The sequence below is a fragment of the Natrix helvetica genome (genome assembly GCF_964273705.1).
Source record: "Natrix helvetica genome assembly, chromosome: 6".
Lineage (NCBI taxonomy): Eukaryota > Metazoa > Chordata > Lepidosauria > Squamata > Natricidae > Natrix > Natrix helvetica.
This window is the reverse complement of record NC_138553.1, coordinates 79,530,606-79,550,457: the sequence shown is the minus strand read 5'-3', so window position 1 is coordinate 79,550,457 and position 19,852 is coordinate 79,530,606. Positions and strand designations below refer to the sequence as shown.

At 41.3% G+C, this 19,852-nt stretch overlaps 1 protein-coding gene across 1 annotated transcript in view; it reads left to right on the top strand.

The window, feature by feature from the left end:
* ORC5 (origin recognition complex subunit 5) overlaps positions 1 to 19,197 on the top strand; it is a 71,225-nt gene extending 52,028 nt beyond the window's left edge. The window contains exons 14-15 of the mRNA XM_081958004.1: positions 8,867 to 8,979; positions 18,668 to 19,197. Of these exons, the coding sequence (XP_081814130.1) occupies positions 8,867 to 8,979; positions 18,668 to 18,713 (159 nt within the window). The 3' untranslated portion in view covers positions 18,714 to 19,197. The remainder of the gene's footprint in view (positions 1 to 8,866; positions 8,980 to 18,667) is intronic.
* Positions 19,198 to 19,852: the final 655 nt, after the last annotated feature.

Genomic DNA, 19,852 nt, shown 5'->3' with positions numbered 1-19,852 from the left:
GTGTGTACTTAAAAAGATGCGGAGGTTAATCTGCTATTAATATTTCATGGCTGATTAGTACAAGTGGAACCCAAAGCTTTGCATCGGGGAGGTGATTATTACTTCAGAAGTGTCTGCTATTCGCCCAAAACCCTTCCGCATAAATGTATGCCTTTAAGAAAGCTTGCCCGCATACCTTTCTTCGTGCTTTGCGTAACAGGGTTGATGGTTGGCTCTGCTCACTCACATGATTACAAAGTGTTACTCTATGCAGCTATCGCTTCCTAGGCCCGGGGAGGTTGACGGATAGGTGAGAAACGGTCCAAAAAGTATTAAAATGCACCGAGTGCAGACGTGCATTGATTGGCTGTCCCTCTTTTTCATAATCCGAACTCTCTCCCTTGTTGCACTGTCTGATTCTGGACAGTGTAGCACGTAATCCCTTAATTTAATATCTCCATAGTTGCTTTTTCGCCTGCAACTACTGGATTCCTCAAAGTTGCAGCCCCAGTACATAATTTCCACCACGAGCACGTGGAGAATTGATATACAAGGAGGAGGAAAGGTTGCAGTTCAAGTTTCAGTTAAGCAGAAACAACCCACATGAAATTAATATAGGATAGTTGCGTAGGGCCCTTAATGGAATGGAGTGGAGTGCAGTGGTGCAGTGGCCTAGAGGTGGAGCTCTCGCCTCACAATCAGGAGGTTGTGAGTTCGATCCTAGGTAGAGGCCGGTATTTCCTCTCTGGGCACAATGAGAATATACCTGCTGAATAAAACTCTGCATTGGCGTCAAGAAAGGCATCTGGCCAGTAAACACTCTGCTAGCTCCATTCAGATGCCCAGACTCCACCCCGCAAGGGATTACGGGGTCATTAAAAGATGATGATGAGTTGCATAGGGCTCTTATTGGTATAAAGTGCATAAAGCAGGGGTGTCCAAACTTGAGAACTTTAAGACTTGTGGACTTCAACTCCCAGAATTCCCCAGCCAGCATAGCTGGCTGGGGAATTCTGGGAGTTGAAGTCCACAAGTCTTAAAGTTCCCAAGTTTGGACACCCCTGGCATAAAGTGTTCTCAGTAATTCAGTAATTCACTTAACAACCATGCCAATGAAGTCATAAAATTGGGTCAAACTCTACAGTTGCTTTGCTTAACAATGGAAATTTTCATCTTTATTGTGGTTGTAATTCAAGGACTACTTGTCTGTTGTTATTATTATAAATCTAGCAATAGACCTTTCATGGTATGTTTCATTATATTGCTGCTGTTATGAACCTTTCACCCTGTATTATGCTATTGTTGTTATAATAGAACTTCCAAATCCCCCTTAAGGATGAGAAAACTGAAAAGGCTTAATTGAAATAATTTTATATCTAATATTATTTAGCCAATGGATACATTTGCTTTCGGGTTGAGAGGATTAACCGGTGACATCACAATCACTAATCGATAATGCCATTTTATAGTTTAGTTTGAACACAGTCCCGTCCCACAGTCGATAATATTAAATAGCTTTTAAAATTTTTGGCTAAATTGCCCTTGATCTTTTAAGCTAATATTTCGACTTGACTAGCTTGTGCAAACTCTCAATCTCTTCTACAAACATTAACCAATATCAGGTTTAGCCACTGGGAGTACAGTTTCAAAACATCATATTTCAAACTTTAAGCTCCCGATCACAAATTTGTGAATTTAGCGTCCCATGAAACAGCGTTTTAAAATATACGTGTGTTTTTAAAAATAGGCAATCGAATCGTTTCGATTGTGGATTGTCTTTTGGTAATGAAACATCCGTACCATGCCGGCAGTGAGCAAGATTGGATCAATACCCTTTCAGCACTTAATTATTCTAATCCTTTTTAAAATCGACAGCAATTAGCACATGCCTTTCACGCGTCTTAAAAGAAAATGCGAAAGCTGTACGCATCCAGCGTGGGCTTTGCATCGAGGTAATTTTGTTTTGAAACGTGTTAACGAAGACCTAATATTGAGCAGCATTTCTAATTTGCTGTAGCCTACTAATTATGCCAGTAATGTCAAAAATTGACGCACCAGTTCTTCAGAGATGAATCGTGACATTTGCTTGGTGTCTAATTGGAAATTCCTGAAGAAACCGTATTCTGAATTTGAATGCGAAAAAGAAGTAGCTTTGCCCACCAAAGGGAGTGTCAGGATAGACCAGGGGGTCGGCAACCTTAAACACCCAAAGAGCCACTCGGACCCCCCGTGCCTGACTATTTCCTGAGCGGCCACGAAACTATCATATGCAGTTGAACTAAACATTCTGTATTCTTCTGAAATTTTTCTTCCCTTGGATGGTTGGCCTACCGGGGGTTGAAAAGCTCAATAAATCATGTGCCAGCAGGGGTCGGACATTGGTGCTTGTGATGCATAATTTGAGCAACAGGGAGCCGCAGCAGAGGGATGAAAGAGCCACATGTGGCTCCAGAGTGGAGGGTTACTGACCCCTGGGATAGGCTGATGGTCTTTGGCCTCTCTAAGCAGGGAAGATGTTCTCCTGCGTGACCGTTTTGCAAGTTCACGACCACTGTGGCATCCCCTGTGGTCCTGTGATCCAAATTCAGACGCTTGGCGTCTGACTCATATTTATGACGGTTTGCAATGCCCCGGGAGGGTCATGTGATCTCCTTTTGCGACCTGTCACGCAACATCAACGGGGACAACAACCCTGTGAGGTGGGTTAGGCTGAGAGGGAGGAACTGTCCCAAAGTCTCCCAGCTGGCTTTCATACCTAAGGCAGAACTAGAACTCATAGGCACCTGATGATTGGCCCAAAATCACCCAGCTGGCTTTCATGCCTAAGGTGGGACTAGAACTCACAGTCTCCTGATGATTGGCCCAAGGTTACCCAGTTGGCTTTCATGCCTAAGGTGGGAACTCACAAGCTCCTGGTGATTGGCTCAAAATCAATACAATACAATAGTAGAGTTGGAAGGTACCTTGGAGGTCTTCTAGTCCAACTTTCTGCCTAGGCAGGAAACCCTACACCATTTCAGACAAATAGCGATCCAACATCTTCTTAAAGACTTCCGGTGTTGGGGCATTCACAACTTCTGGAGGCAAGCTGTTCACTCAGTTAGCTTTCATGCCTAAGGCGGGACTAGAACTCACAGACTCCTGATGATTGGGCCAGAATCACCCAGTTGGCTTTTATGCCTAAGGTGGAACTAGAACTCACAGACTCCTGATGATTGGCCCAAGGTTACCCAGTTGGCTTTCATGCCTAAGGTGGGAACTCACAAGCTCCTGGTGATTGGCTTAAAATCACTCAGTTAGCTTTCATGCCTAAGGCGGGACTAGAACTCACAGACTCCTGATGATTGGGCCAGAATCACCCAGTTGGCTTTTATGCCTAAGGTGGAACTAGAACTCACAGACTCCTGATGATTGGCCCAAAGTTACCCAGTTGGCTTTCATGCCTAAGGTGGGAACTCACAAGCTCCTGGTGATTGGCTTAAAATCACTCAGTTAGCTTTCATGCCTAAGGCGGGACTAGAACTCACAGACTCCTGATGATTGGGCCAGAATCACCCAGTTGGCTTTTATGCCTAAGGTGGAACTAGAACTCACAGACTCCTGATGATTGGCCCAAAGTTACCCAGTTGGCTTTCATGCCTAAGGTGGGAACTCACAAGCTCCTGGTGATTGGCTTAAAATCACTCAGTTAGCTTTCATGCCTAAGGCGGGACTAGAACTCACAGACTCCTGATGATTGGGCCAGAATCACCCAGTTGGCTTTTATGCCTAAGGCGAGACTAGAACTCACAGTCGCCTGATGATTGGGCCAAGGTTACCCAGTTGGCTTTCATGCCTAAGGCGAGACTAGAACTCACAGTCGCCTGATGATTGGGCCAAGGTTACCCAGTTGGCTTTCATGCCTAAGGCGAGACTAGAACTCACAGTCGCCTGATGATTGGGCCAAGGTTACCCAGTTGGCTTTTATGCCTAAGGCGAGACTAGAACTCACAGTCGCCTGATGATTGGGCCAAGGTTACCCAGTTGGCTTTCATGCCTAAGGCGAGACTAGAACTCACAGTCGCCTGATGATTGGGCCAAGGTTACCCAGTTGGCTTTCATGCCTAAGGCGAGACTAGAACTCACAGTCGCCTGATGATTGGGCCAAGGTTACCCAGTTGGCTTTCATGCCTAAGGCGAGACTAGAACTCACAGTCGCCTGATGATTGGGCCAAGGTTACCCAGTTGGCTTTCATGCCTAAGGCGAGACTAGAACTCACAGTCGCCTGATGATTGGGCCAAAGTCACCCGGCTGGCTTTCATGCCTAAGGCGGGACTAGAACTCATAGGCTCCCAGTTTCTAGCCTGGTGCTTTAACCACTAGTCCAGATTGACTCTCTGCAGTCCTCTCAAAAGTGATTGTGAGAACCAAAAATTAAAAAAAAATCATAGTTTATAAAGAAGTAGCTTCCTCTCTCATTTCACTCCCCTGCAAGTTTTTCTGATTGCTGTAGCCTGCATAGATGAGATTTTAATTTTGCATAATTTGTGCAAGCCCATTGAACTTAATACTGCGTGGCTAGTTATGTGCGTTGCATCTAAAATGCATTTTTGAAATGACATCTGGGCTTCAAAGTGTTTTTGGTTACAACCCAGGGCTTTTAACATCTGTATGAATCGAAGTTATTGGCAGCAGTGGGTTTCGGACCGCTTTTGCCAAAAGAATTTAATTTTAACTAAATGGTTAATTTTAAACTTTTATTCTAAGGACAAAAATCAAACAAATTATCAAAACCATTCACTGGTGTCCATATTCCGAGTCTGCTGATATTATTAAATGGATATATTCTGGATAGAAAAGTAATTTACAAAATAAAGAGTTAGAAAGAAACAAAAATAAAAATAATGCAGTGGCAGAGATTTTGCTATATTTACAGTTCTATATGTCTAAAAATTTGGTGGAAAGATAAGTTAATATTCTAAGCAAAATCTTGCCGTAAATGATTACAAAGCAGGAAAATGTCATATACTATAACTTTCTTGAAACTTGAGAACCTATTCTGTACTTATCTGCACAATGTGATCCAGAATACACACACACACACACACACACACGAACATCTACCTACCTACCTACCTACCCACCTTCTAATCTATCTATCTATCCATCTATCCATCCATCCATCTATCTATCTATCTATCTATCTATCTATCTATCTATCTATCTATCTATCTATCTATCTATCTATCTATCTATCTTCTATCTATCTATCTATCTATCTATCATCATCTATCTATCTATCTATCTATCTATCTATCTATCTATCTATCTATCATCTATCTATCTATCTATCATCTATCTATCTATCTATCTATCTATCTATCTATCTATCTATCTATCTATCATTGATCAAGAGCCTTGGTGGCGCAGTGGTTAGTGTGTAGTACTGCAGGCTATGCCGGCTGCCTGCAATTTGGCAGTTCAAATCCCACTGGCTCAAGGTTGACTCAGCCTTCCATCCTTCCGAGGTCAATAAAATGAGGACCCAGATGGTTGGCGGCAATATGCTGACTCTGTAAACCGCTTGGAGAGGGCTGGAAAGTACTGTGAAGTGGTATATAAGTCTAAGGGCTATTGTTATTGCTATCCATTTATTTATCTCTGCCATCTATGCCTGCCTGCCTGCCTACCATCCATCCATCCATCCATCCATCCATCCATCCATCCATCCATCCATCCATCTATCTATCTATCTATCTATCTATCATCTTATCTATCTATCTATCTATCTATCTATCTATCTATCTATCTATCTATCTATCTATCTATCTATCTATCTATCTATCATCTATCATCTATCTATCTATCCTCTTATTATTATCTTCTCCACTCCTATTAGCTAAGTTTATAAATGCAACCAGAGATATCCCATAGGCAAAAATCTCTGATCCAAATTTCTCATACAAACTTTAACCCTATACAGATAGTCTTCGACTTACAACAGTTCATTTAGTGACCATTCAAACTTACAACAGCAATGAAAAAAGTGACTTATGACCATTTTTCACACATACGACCATTGCAGCATTCCCATGGTCACATGATCAAAATCCAGGCACTTGTTCCAGGGTCATGTGATCCCCTTTTGCGACCTTCTGACAAAGCAAAGGCAGCGGGGAAAACCAGATTTACTTAACAACCATGTTACCTATTTAACAACCTAACGGATGTGGCAAGGAAAGTCGTAAAACGGGGCAAAACTCACTTAACACATTTCTCACTTAGCAACAGAGACTCTGGGCTTAATTTTAGTAGTCAGTTGAGGGCTACCTCCAGTTGAAATATCAGTCCAGTGAGTTTATCAGAATGGATGTTAAATGAGTTTCTAAACTAGATTTCACAGGTGTTACTTAAACATCTGGAATGAAGAATCTGATTAGCAGTTTTGCTTGACAGGAAAGGTGGTTTCGTTGGAACAGAAATGCGAAGGGCAAATAAGACCATTCAGTTAGCATTCATAGACGAACGGCTCAAGTAATTCAAATCTGTTGTCTGAGCATTCAGCTTACTCAGATAATCAGCAACCTTGTATTCTCTTCAGTTTAGCACCAGAAACCTTTCGATCTACTGTAGCTTGTTATATACTTAAGGCATTAATCAGAAATTTATTATCCGGCCTGACACCGTGTTAAATTTACAGCCAGAAAGACAGAGGGAGCAATTTTGCAGCTCCATTTTATCACATTTTAGGAAGAGCCTAGGAAATTGATGGCATTATGTTGTTGTTAAGGCAGAGCTGGCTGCATTTGCAATGCAAGGGCAAGGACGTTAAAAAAAAAAATATGTATCCTCCTCCTCCAGGTTACTGAGGCAGGTCCATCTCTCCCAAGTCATCCCAACTGGTGTATTGGCTTGAGCTTTTGATGAGCCTTGTGTCATTCCCGCTGTGGAATGTGACCGATTTTCATTGGTGGCTTCCCGAGCTGAAGAGGCCAGCTGCAAGCGTACCCTGGAAAATATGATTAGCCAATAATGGTACACTCGGGGTCTAAAGAAGCAGTTGCAATAACAGATTGGCCCATTATGCTTCCACCATTGGCTGCATGAGGATTTATTCTAAATGAAGAGCAATTTCCCTCCTTCACTTAGAGAGGGTCACAAAAATTGGGAGGCAGGGAATGAAATATCTGCAATCTAAGCCATTTTAGAATGACATCCATTTCCATTTTCCGTTTCTAAAGCACTAGCCCAACATTATTTAGTTTTAGAAATAAGTGTGTGTGTGTGTGTGTATGTGTGTATCCATCTATCTTTCTATCTATCTATCTATCTATCTATCTATCTTCTGTCTATCTATCTATCTATCTATCTATCTAATATCTATCATCTATCTATCTATCTATCTATCTATCTATCTATCTATCTATCTATCTATCTAATATCTATCTATCTTCTATCATCTATCTAATATCTATCATCTATCTATCTATCTATCTATCTATCTATCTATCTATCTATCTATCTATCTTCCTTCTATCTATCTATCTATATCTATATATCTATCTATCTTCCTTCTATCTATCTATCTTCTATCTATCTATCTATCTATCTATCTATCTATCTATCTATCTATCTAATATCTATCTTCTATCATCGATCTATCATCTATCTATCTAATTATCTATCTATCTATCTATCTATCTATCTATCTATCTATCTATCTATCTATCTATCTTCCATCTATCTATCTATCTATCTATCTATCTATCTATCTATCTATCTATCTTCCATGTATCATCTACCTATCTACAATTTATCTGTATCTACTTGTCTGTCTAGGGACGTAGTGGCTCAGTGGCTGAGTTTGTCGATCAGAAAGGTTGGCAGTTCGGCGGTTCAAATCCCTAGCGCCGCGTAACAGAGTGAGCTCCCGTGACTTGTCCCAGCTTCTGCCAAACCTAGCAGTTTGAAAGCATGTAAAAATGCAAGTAGAAAAATAGGGACCACCTTTGGTGGGAAGGGAACGGCGTTCCGTGCGCCTTTGGCGTTTCGTCATGGTGGCCACATGACCTTGGAGACGCCTTTGGACAGCGCTGGCTCTTCGGCTTTGAAACAGAGATGAGCACCGCCCCCTAGAGCCGTGAATGACAAGCAAATATGTTCGAGGGGAACCTTTACCTTTATTTTATCTATCTATCTATCTATCTATCTATCTATCTATCTATCTATCTATCTATCTATCTATCTATCTATCTATCTATCTATCTATCTGCTAGCTAGCTCTGTTTCTCAGGCATGTCCATATAAATGCACAAAACAGTTCTACATTATAAAGACGATATGTATCACTGTTGTAGCAGGTATTTAGTTGATTAACAGTGTACATTGTGCGTGCAAATCACTGTATGCTTTCTTTATTGTGGGTGTCTTTGTTTGTATTTTTAATCACCGTTACATGTTTTTTAGTCCTGCAGATATAATGTTCGATATGCTTAGTTCACATTTACAACGGCCCTGCAAAAGATGTGACTTACGAACTTTTTCCACCACCTTTGCAGCATCCCCGTGGTCATGTGATCAACATTTGGCCACTTGGCAACTGGTTCATACTTACGACAGTTGCAGTGTCCCGGGGTCCCCTTCTGCGACCTTCTGACAAGCAAAGTCAATGGGGAAGTCAGATGCACTTAACAACCATGTTACTAACTTTTAACAACTGCAGTGATTCACTTAACAACTGTGATGAGCAAGGTCGTAAAATGGGGCCAAACTCACTTAACAACAGAAATTTGGGGCTCCAGTGCGGTCGTACGTGAGGGGCAACCTGTGGAAAGCAATCACGCTATCTTTGCAGTAATACCAGCATGGATGAAATCCAAACCAAACCACCTTTCTCTCCCTTTTCAGATTACGTCTCTTGTAACACTGCAACTGTTAACCTTGATTGGCCATGACGATCAGTTTAATGGACCAAGATACAAGTGTGCAGTTTCCCTGGATTTCATCAGAGCCATTTCCAGGTAAGCTTTGTCCCTGACTTCCAGGGTGGATAGAAATCGATGATTTTTTTAAATCAGGTTTTTAGAATAGAAAAGGATAGAATAGAATAGAAAATATGGAATGGAATAGAAATGGAATAGAATAGAAATAGAATAGAATATATGGAATGGAATACAATAGAATAGAATAGAAAATATGGAATGGAATGGAATAGAAATGGAATAGAATACAAGTAGAATAGAATATATGGAATGGAATAGAATAGAAATAGAATATATGGAATGGAATAGAATAGAATAGAAAATATGGAATGGAATGGAATGGAATAGAAATGGAATAGAATAGAAGTTGAATAGAATATATGGAATGGAATGGAATAGAAATGGAATAGAATAGAAGTAGAATAGAATATATGGAATAGAAATGGAATAGAATAGAATAGAAAATATGGAATAGAAATGGAATAGAATGGAAATAGAATAGAATATATGGAATGGAATAGAATAGAATAGAAAATATGGAATGGAATGGAATAGAAATGGAATAGAATAGAAGTAGAATAGGATATATGGAACGGAATAGAATAGAAATGGAATAGAATAGAATAGAAAATATGGAATAGAAATGGAATAGAATAGAAATGGAATAGAATATATGGAATGGAATAGAATAGAATAGAAAATATGGAATGGAATGGAATAGAATAGAAATAGAATAAAATATATGGAATGGAATAGAATAGAAATAGAATAAAATATATGGAATGGAATGGAATAGAATAGAAATAGAATAAAATATATGGAATGGAATGGAATAGAATAGAAATAGAATAGAATATATGGAATGGAATGGAATACAAATGTAATAGAATAGAAATAGAATAGAAAATATGAAATGGAATAGAATAGAAAGAATGGAACGGAACGGAATATAATAGAATAGAAAATATGGAATAGAATAGAATAGAAATGGAATGGAATTGAATTCTTTATTGGCCAATTGTTATTAGGCACACAAAGAATTTGTCTTTGGTGCATATATTCTCAGTGTACATAAATGAAAAGATACATTCATCACCAATCATAAGGTACAACACAATGATAGTCATAGGGTACAAATAAGCAATCAGATTATATTAGGAAACAATCAATATAAATCATAAGGATGCAAGCAAGAAAGTTGCAGTCATTCAGTCATAAGTGGGAGGAGATGGGTGATAGGAATGATAAGAAGATTAATAGCAATGCAGACTTAGAGACTAATTTGACAGTGTTGAGAAAATTATTCGTTTAGCAGAGGGATGGCGTTCAGGAAAAAACTCCTTGTGTTTAGTTGTTCTGGTGTGCGGTGCCCTATAGCGTAGTTTTGAAGGTAGGAGTTGAAACAATGTATGTCCAGGATGCGAGGGGTCTGTAGATATTTTCCCAGCTTTCTTTTTGACTCGGGCAGTAAACAGGTCCTCAACGGAAGGCAGGTTGGTAGCCATTGTTTTTTCTGCAGTTCTAATTATCCGTTGAAGTCCGTGTCTGTCTTGTTGGGTTGCAGAATCAAACGAGACAGTTATGGAGGTGCAGATGAAAGACTCAATAACAAATATAAACTTTTTTTCATATTTTTGATTTTGGCCCTGAACCTATTTTATTTTGGCAATGGCCAGGAGTACATCTGTACAGCTAAGGCTTGAATTGTCCACTTCATTTGTTCCTGACAAGATTGGATTTGGCCATGATGACCCTGGCTTTGAACAAAACTTTTGAAACTTCAACAGGTCCAAAATGATGCAGCTAGACTTAAAATGAAACTAAGTTACTCCCTTATTGCATCCCTTTCAGTGGTCCATTGAAAAACACCTCTAAATATATGTATTCATATTGTACATGTAGTCCTTGACTTACAGCAGGGGTGTCCATGCTGGCTGGGGAATTCTGGGAGTTGAAGTCCACAAGTCTTAAAGTTCCCAAGTTTGGACACCCCTGACTTACAATACAATACAATACAATAGTAGAGTTGGAAGGGACCTTGGAGGTCTTCTAGTCCAACCCCCTGCCCAGGCAGGAAACCCTATACCGTTCCAGACAAATAGCTATCCAACATCTTCTTAAAGACTTCCAGTGTTGGGGCATTCACAACTTCTGGAGGCAAGCTGTTCCACTGATTAATTGTTCTCACTGTCAGGAAATTCCTCCTCAGTTCTAAATTGCTTCTCTCCTTGATTAGTTTCCACCCATTGCTTCTTGTTCTACCCTCAGGTGCTTTGGAGAATAGTTTGACTCCCTCAAACTATTACAGTAACAACAGTTCATGTAATGACCATTCAAAGTTACAACGGCACTGAAAAAAATGACTTACGACCGTTTTTCGTGCTTATGACCATGTTGCACATTTGGTTTTATAGTATATTTAGCTGCCAGCCAAATCCTCCATTATTCAAATTCTACCCAGAATCCTCTGTGATCTTAATGGAGCATCCTTTTTAAAGATGTCCTTTTTTCAGTCAACTTGCCTTCTCTTCCTCCTCCAATGAAAACGACCTTCTGTTCCCAGTGAAGTGAATTCTGTTATCAGCAAAGCAGTGGTGGGTTGCAGGCGGTACGCCCCGGTACGGGAGTACCCGAACCTGCCCGGAGCACCGGATACCTTTCCGTACGGTGCTCCGGAGGGCCCACCCGCCCGCCCGAACTCCTTACCGGTTTTTAAAGTCTTCGGCGCTTCCGCGCACATGCATGACACATATAGCGCATGGCGCATATAGCGTCAACACAATGCTAAGCAGCTGGAGCATCACGGAGGCTCACGGAGGCACTAAGATGCATGCACGCGTCCATGTGGACGCCTCCGGGCCCGTTCCAACTATACCGGTTGCAACCGGATCCAGAATCCACCACTGCAGCAAAATGAATGCAGACAAAGCACAGGTATTCCTCTGTTCGTTTAATGACTGTTCAAAGTTATGGTAGCACTGAAAAATGTGAATTACAACTGTTTTTCACACTTATGTCCATTGCAGCATCCCCACGATCATGTGATCAAAGTTCAATTGCTTGGCGACTGACTCATATTTATGACGGTTTCAACGTGATCCCCTTTTGCAAGCTGCTGACAAGTGAAGTCAATTGGGAAGCCAGGCTCACTTAACAACTGTGGTGTTCTGATCCAGCTCCCCAAACACAACAGTTGAAGCAGTGATTCCTTTATTAGGAGCCCCAGCAGCTCCAGCAAAAAGTCTCCCTCACTGCAGGCTAACAAGTCTGTCCGTCAGGGAGATGAGTAGTTGTCTGCCACATCTATTCATCCCCACCCCCTGCCTTTGATCTCCAGAGCTAGGGTGGGGCTTTGCTAGCAGCGGTGGCTCTTCTGTCCCAAGGACCGGCCCATAGATTTCCACTGCTCTCCTCTCCTCTGCCTTCTACGGATCTGCACGTCAGGCACTGGACAAAGCTGTTTCTCCTCTTCCTCATCAGCCACCTCCAGACCTGGGGCTGTTGACTCTCCATCTGAGGGCCGGCGACCAACAGGCCACAAGATGCAGCAAGGAAGGTTGTGTAATGGGGCAAAGTTCGCTTAACAACTGTCTCGCTTAGCAAACAGAAATTCTTTACAGGCAGTCCTTCGCCTGCGACCAATTGTGGTCGTACGTCTAGGACTACCTGAATATTGTTAGAAGCAGTTTGGTGGCACTCAAGCCTAGTTGGTTTTTAGATCTTAGGGCTGGGTCTCTGAGAGATTTGTTAGGAAAGTCTGAACTACTCTCTTAGTTGCTATTCTCAGAGATTAAAACTCCCTGCCAAGGGAGCCCACGTTTGCTCCTTTTTCACTGTTTTTTTCCTGGCAGACAAATATTTCCTTATTCCAGTAAATATTTAGCCTTTCAGCAGGTGTCCTGCTATTTTGTTTTAATGCTTTCTTTATAGTCGAAGTGTTATTTATGCCTTTACTTGCGAACTTGATTTGTTCTTTTTTTTTTCTCCCTACAGTGTTGTTTTTTAATATGCCTTTTCGTAGCTGCTCTGAGCTTCCTTTCAGTGGAAAAAACAGTGAATCAAATCTTTAAATCTTGCTGATGTTGAGATGATCAGGCTTTCTCTGATCCGGCATCGCAACATTCACAGTTAGGAGAACATTATTTCATCTCTCTTTTCCCGAGTCGACAGTTTTGAAGTTCGGGCAATACAAGCATTTGCAGAATCCCAAGTTAAGAAATTGTGTGGTTTTCAGCTGGTGTGCGAAATTTTTCCTTAAGAGCTATCTTTATAGGAAGCACAATGCCATTGTGCACACTTTGAACACGATTCAGAAATTGTGCTAAAGATACTTAAACAAAAAAAAATCATTTTAGCCATGTCCCTTTTTTGAACCTTCTTTGTGAACTAAAATAAAAAGCATTCACCTCAAGAATTGACCCTTTCAAACAACTCACAACCAGAATTGAACCCTATTGTTAAGTAGTGTTGTGGCCCGCCAGTGGCGCTGACAGCAGATTCGGACAGTGAGGAGGTTGGGGAGGAACCTGGGCCAGTCCTGGAGTCTGGGGAAGGCTCTGATTAAGGCTCTGTGTCGGAGGCAGAGAGGGGGCAGAGCCATCTGACAGTTATCAGCTGCCTTCAGAGTCAGACATCAGTGAGGCAGACGAACAGCTGGAGCCTGTTCCCAGAGTGCGCATGCGCAGAGTTGCCAGACGAAGGGAACAGCTAAAGAACAGGGGTCGACTTGGGAGTAAGGCCACAGGTGGATGATGAATGGCCCCTCCCAGAGGAAATAAAAGAGGAGTGAAAGGAGAGTGGAGTTTGCAGAAGACAATTAGTTCACTTAATTGGTTCATGATTCTCTGAGACTCCTTGCCAGGTTTTGCAGATATCGGCCTGGCAGCTCTCCAAGCCAGAGAAGGTCTGTGACTGTAAATCCTCCCTTGAAAGACTTTGCTGGACATGAATGAGCAGAATTCACAGTAAATTAATAAAAGGGGTTTTTGTCATGACAAGGAGTTTGCTTCATGCTCTTGGGAAGCCTAGGTGGGATATTGGTTAAGTGAGTTTTACCCCCTTTTTGTGACCTTCCTTGCCACAGTTGTTAAGTGAATCACGGCAACTGATAAGTTAGTTAGCTCTGATACCTTTGATGAAGCTCGTACGAAAGCTTGAAAAAAACGCGGCTGCTTTAATGAACAGCGAGTCGGTAACATCTGCCTTAACCATATTTTACCATTCTTGCCACTCATCTTCTGAAAAAATGATCAAATTCTTTTATAGAAAATGAGATGTTTTAGATTACAAAAAATGCATTATGACAATCTAATACCTGTCAAGGAAACAATGTTACACCTCTTTAATCTAGGGTTTACATCTTGTCCATGTTTTGGCATTCAGGTTTTATGAATAATGACCTAACCGAATAAACTTCCTAACTGTCACTTCAGGTTAAAACATATTGAAAGGTTTCCTGCTTTGTATAATTTCACAGACATGAATTATTTTTTAAATGTGATCTTAACAACAATATCAAAACTGGAATGGATGGCCTTGAAAAGCAGAGACAATTCATTTACCATCTTTTTTGGAGTATAAGACGCACCAAGATTTTGAAGAAGCAAATTTTAAAAAACGTTTTTGCACTCTGCAGCCCTCCAAAAATGGTCCGTTTTTCGCAAAAACGGGCCTGTTTTTTGTCAAAAAGGCATGCATAGCCTTTAGGAGGCTTGTAGGGTGCTTCTGGGGGCTGGGGGGGAGCAAAAATAAGCAAAAAACGACCCATTTTTTGCTCATTTCTGCCCTCCCCAGCCCCCAGGAGCACTTTGGAAGCCTCCTAACGGCTATGCACGGCCATTTTTGCAAAGGGGGCGGGGTTTCAAGTGGCCAAAAATTCTGTATTCAGTGTATAAGACGCACCCAGATTTTCACCCTCCTTTTTGAGGGAAAAAGTTGCGTCTTATATTCAAAAAAATATGGTAATCGTTAAAATTACTTGCTTTTTTTTTTTTTTTTTTGGCAATGATATACTTAAAAAAAACCTTTTGTTCTTGGGTTTCTTCCATTTTTATATATATAAAGGAAACCTCGGCATGGAATGTTAATACTGAAAGATCAATATTAATTTCAGAAAAAGGAGGTGGGAAGGAATCTTTTACTCTTCTAAAGGCATCCCTCTTTTTCCTGACAAAACACAAAAATACCATCAAAGTGTTCTTGGATCGTTTTAAGTTTCGTCAAAAGGCAAAGGGGTTAACCGCTGCTAAGAATGGAAGGATGCAGATTGCAAATTGATGCAGAAGAAAGGAGCCCTGGCGTACATAATGCTAGAACAGGTGGTTTGGAAGAAGACCAGAATGTTCAATAGCAAACACGATTGCTGTTTTGCATCTCCAAACAGCGAGCTGTGTTTACTAGCTTTAAAAAAAAATCCTTTTTATCTGGAGCTAAAATTATTATTTGGCTTAAATTGAGGGTAAATTTTTGAATCTGAAAACCAGTGCAACTAGAAAACTCTGCATCATCCTCAATATGCTTCTGAATATGTTATACATCAGCAGGAATGCTTTCTCTTCTTCTTCCTTCCTCCTTCCTTCCTTCCACCCTCCCTTCCTCCTTTTCTTCCTTCATTCATCCCCTCCTTCCCTCTTCTTTCCCTTCCTTCCTTCCTTCCTTCCTTCCTCTCTCTTCTTTCCCTTCCTTCCTCCCTCCCTCTTTCCTTTCTTTTCTTCCTTTCACCCCTCCCTTCCCTCCTTCCCTCTTCTTTCCATTCCCTTCCTTCTTCCCTCCCTCCCTCTTCCTTCCATTCCCCCCTCCCTCCTTCCTTTTCTTCCTTCCTTCCTTCCTTCATCCCTTCCTTCCCTCCCTCTTCTTTCCTTTCCCTTCCTTTTCTTCCTTCCTTCCTTCCTTCCTTCCTTCCTTCCTTCCTTCCTTCATCCCTTCCCTTCCCTCCCTCCCTCTTCTTTCCTTTCCCTTCCTTCCTCCCTCCTTCCTTTTCTTCCTTCCTTCCTCCCCTCCTTCCCTCCCTCCCTCCCACTCATAATGGTACATGCATATTAGCATATCTGTCACTCAGTAAGCTAAAATAATAAACTTGGCACATCATTTCTTGGATTTGCATTCCTATCATCTTTTTCAAACAGAGAAGACGAATTACAAAATCAAACTCTGTCGTGTCTGAAATATTTCCAAATTACATTCTACCAAAAGGAGCTATACAGGGTTTTTGGGGGGAGAAAAGTGTTGTTAAATTAAGAACAAAGCAATTTAACTTTCGAATTCATAGAGAAAAAGAAAAAGAAATGTAGTCAAAACCTGTATAAATATGACTGCTTAAATTAGATGAAAGCATCCTATACCTGAAATACTATTTTATAAGGGCAGACCCAATCAGCCTGTTAAATTTTTTTCAGTATTTAAGCTCCATCCAATTTCTTTGTCGACCTGCAATTTAAAACAAACGAACATTAAGTAAGTTAAACTTAGTCAAACTATTGTTAAATAAATGACTGATAATGATAATAATGTAATAATTTGTACTGACATGATAAAAGGGAAATTGGATATAAATTGTAAACAATGATTAAGAAAAGAAGACTAAATTTTTTGTTATTAAACATAATTAATTTTTATTTTGAATGTGTTATAAAGGTATAATGTGGCTGGATGATATTGAAAATAAATAAGGGAATGCCGCTATGTGGTTTTGTTTTAAATTTTGGAATGTTTGTTATAAAGGGACATTAAAACAGCTATAGTCATATGAAGGATGAGGTATGATGATAGCAATATATATATATAAATATATGTGATGTAAAATATATAACTTGATATGAATCATAGGTGATGACTGTGGAAGGGATGCACGAAACACATTACAATCTGTAATGGAAGATGATTTTAAGGTGTTTGTGTTTATTCAAAAAAATTTATTTAAAAAAACCCAAATATTGAAATAGAAAATGTATGTATATTTTTGTACAATATATAAATTCATCTGCTAAGCCTCTGAATTTTGATCACGTGATCATGGGGATGCTATGTAAAGAAGTTATAAGCAGTGGTGAAATTCAATTTTTTTTACTACGGGTTCTGTGGGCCTGGCTTGGTGGGTGTGGTGTGGCTTTGTGGGCGTGGCAGGGGAAGGATACTGCAAAATCTCCATTCCCACCCCACGTTAGGGCCAGCCAGAGGTGGCATTTGCCGGTTTTCTGCACTACTCAAAATTTCTGCTACCGGTTCTCCAGAACCTGTCAGAACCTGCTGGATTTCACCCCTGGTTATAAAATCACTTTTTTTCAGAGCCGTTGTAACTTTGAATGGTCAGTAAATGAGCTGTTGTAAGTTGAGGACTACCTGTACAATGTTCCCTATTCTGGTGATATATTGCCAGACATGTTCCTTGCGACTACAAAGCAAGGGAGAAAGATAAAGAGAGAATCCACCCGGATTGAAATGTTAGGACGAGGATTTCATTCATTTCATTTTCCAAGAAAGAAATGCATTTTATTTGCCAGTCAAAATTTTACCACGACACTCCTACCAACAAGCAGTCCCTTGAATTCAAGAAGTATTATTAACATATCTAAAAAATAATGCATAGACAGACCTAATGAGGGGCAGCATTTCACAAGTGCATTGAGGTGTCTACCAAAAAGGTCAGTGTGTGTGAACGTTTCAATTTGTAATACTTGGAACTCAATCAAAATTAGCTTAATTACGCTTTTACTCGTTCAGTTCAGATTATTCACAGGAGCACTATGTTATGTGTTATAATCAAGATCACGTGAAGTACTAATGGCGTTTTATAAAGCCTTTGTAACATCATATTTAGATATTGCCCCTACCGCGTGTCTCCGAAGATAAGACCAGCTCTTATATTATTTTTTGCTTCAAAAGATGTGTTTAGGGCTTATTTTTTTGGCTAGGTCATATTTTCTGGGAAAAACAGCACTAAATGCATCTTATCTAGCCGACGATCTTAACGAGGGCTTATTTCTGGGGTAGGGCTTATATTACGAGCATCCTGAAAAAAATCACGCTAGGGCTTATTTTCCAGTTGGGTCTTATTTTCAGGGAAACGGGGTAGTTCTCTTCACCATGTTTTTAAAAAAATACTTTGAGACTCTGGAAAGATTGCAGAGAGAAGCAGCGAAGATGATTAGGAGAGTAAAACATAGGAAGAATAGTTACAGGAATTGGGTATGCCAAGCCCGGTGAAAAGAAGGACAGAATAGCAATATCCCGATATTTAAGAGGCTGCCACAAAGAAGATCAACCTATTTGCCAAAGCTCCAGAAGGCAAGACAAGAAACAATGGAAACTAATCAAGGAGAGAAGCAACCTAGAACTAAGGAGAAATTTCCTGACAGTGAGGATAATTAATCAGTGGAACAACTTGCCTTTGGAAGTTGCGGGGGCTCCAATTGCTAGAGGTTTTTAAGAAGAAACTGGACAGCCACTTGTCTGAAATGGTATAGGCCTGGGGTGTCAAACTTTCGGCATCATGGTGGCATCACATGACATATCAGGGACTTCCCCCCTTCGCTAAACCAGGCGTGGGCGTGGCCAGCGCATGGCGTACCTGGCCAAGTTTGACAGCCCTGGTCTAGGCTCTCCTGCTTGACCAAGCGGTTGGCGAGAAGACTTCCCAAGGTCCCTTCCAACCCTGTTGTTCTGTTATTTGCCACTCCGGGGCCGTACGAAAGGATTTGATTAAACTAACCTATTGTGTTAATGTTTTCAGGACCGTGAACTTCGACATCACCAAGTATTTATATGACTTTTTGTGAAGATCCCATGAGCGCAGTGACGTTGGCTGAGGCGCACTCCGTTGCTGCACCCCCCCCCCCATCGTTTCTCCCTCCAGGAAGGAAAGACGTGGGTTTTTCTTGGATTTGTCCAAAGCCAGGTGTCGACCCAGCGTGGAATAAGATGAAAACACCGGAGTTGGTCTGGATGGATCTGTTCAGGGAAAGCTTTACACCCTGATACACCCTGACGTATGGGGGAACAAACGTGTTAATTACAAACAGCAGGGACTACGCGCAATCTGTTCCCCTCTTAATTATTTTATTTCAGCACGGAGATTGCCTGAAACCCGTTTGACAAAGATGTTGTTTTGTGCTGTAGTCCCCTGCGCTTTGAACCCGGCGGCAGGCTTCGACGCCCAGCCTTTTCACTTCCTCTCCATGGGAGGTGTTGCATTTGTCTGCCACAGCAGTCCTGACCTCAAGGCGGCATTGTACCTCATACAATAAATACACAGTCAACCTGGTCTATGCTTTCCTTTTCTTTCTAGATCTTAGCCTACTGACCATCACTGCTTCTCTTCGGGAAAAAAAGAAAAGAAAGCATTTTATCTGCTCTTTAACTTTTCATGAAACACCAAGTGCAGTGATGGCGAACCTTTTCCCCATCGCGTACCAAAAGTGAGGGGGGGGAGAGTGCAGGGGGTTGTTTGCGTGCGGCCCCCGCCCTCTCCCTGCTTTGGGCGCACGATGGACCCGTTTTTTCGCCCTTCCCAGGCTCCAGAGGCTTTCTAGGAGCTTGCGGAGGGCGAAAACAGCCTCCCCCCCACAGAGGCCCTCCAAAAGCTTCAGGAGGCTTTCCTGAAACCTCCAGAGGGCGAAAAACAGCCCAATGCGCAAACCGGAAGTTCAGCAACGGTTCCATTCCCAAACTTCAGGTTTGCGCATTGGGCTGTTTTTCGCCCTCCGGAGGTGTCAGGAAAGGCTCTGGAGGGTGAAAAATGGCCCAAAATGAAGTCCGAAATCAGCTGGCCAGCACACACATGCACGCTGGAGCTGACAGGGCAGCGCCTCGCATGCCCTAACAAACACGTGTGCCATAGGTTCGCCATCACGGGCCTAGTGTTTACAGCTGCTAAGCCTATTTTATGAGAAGTGACCCTTAAGCAGGGGTGAAATCT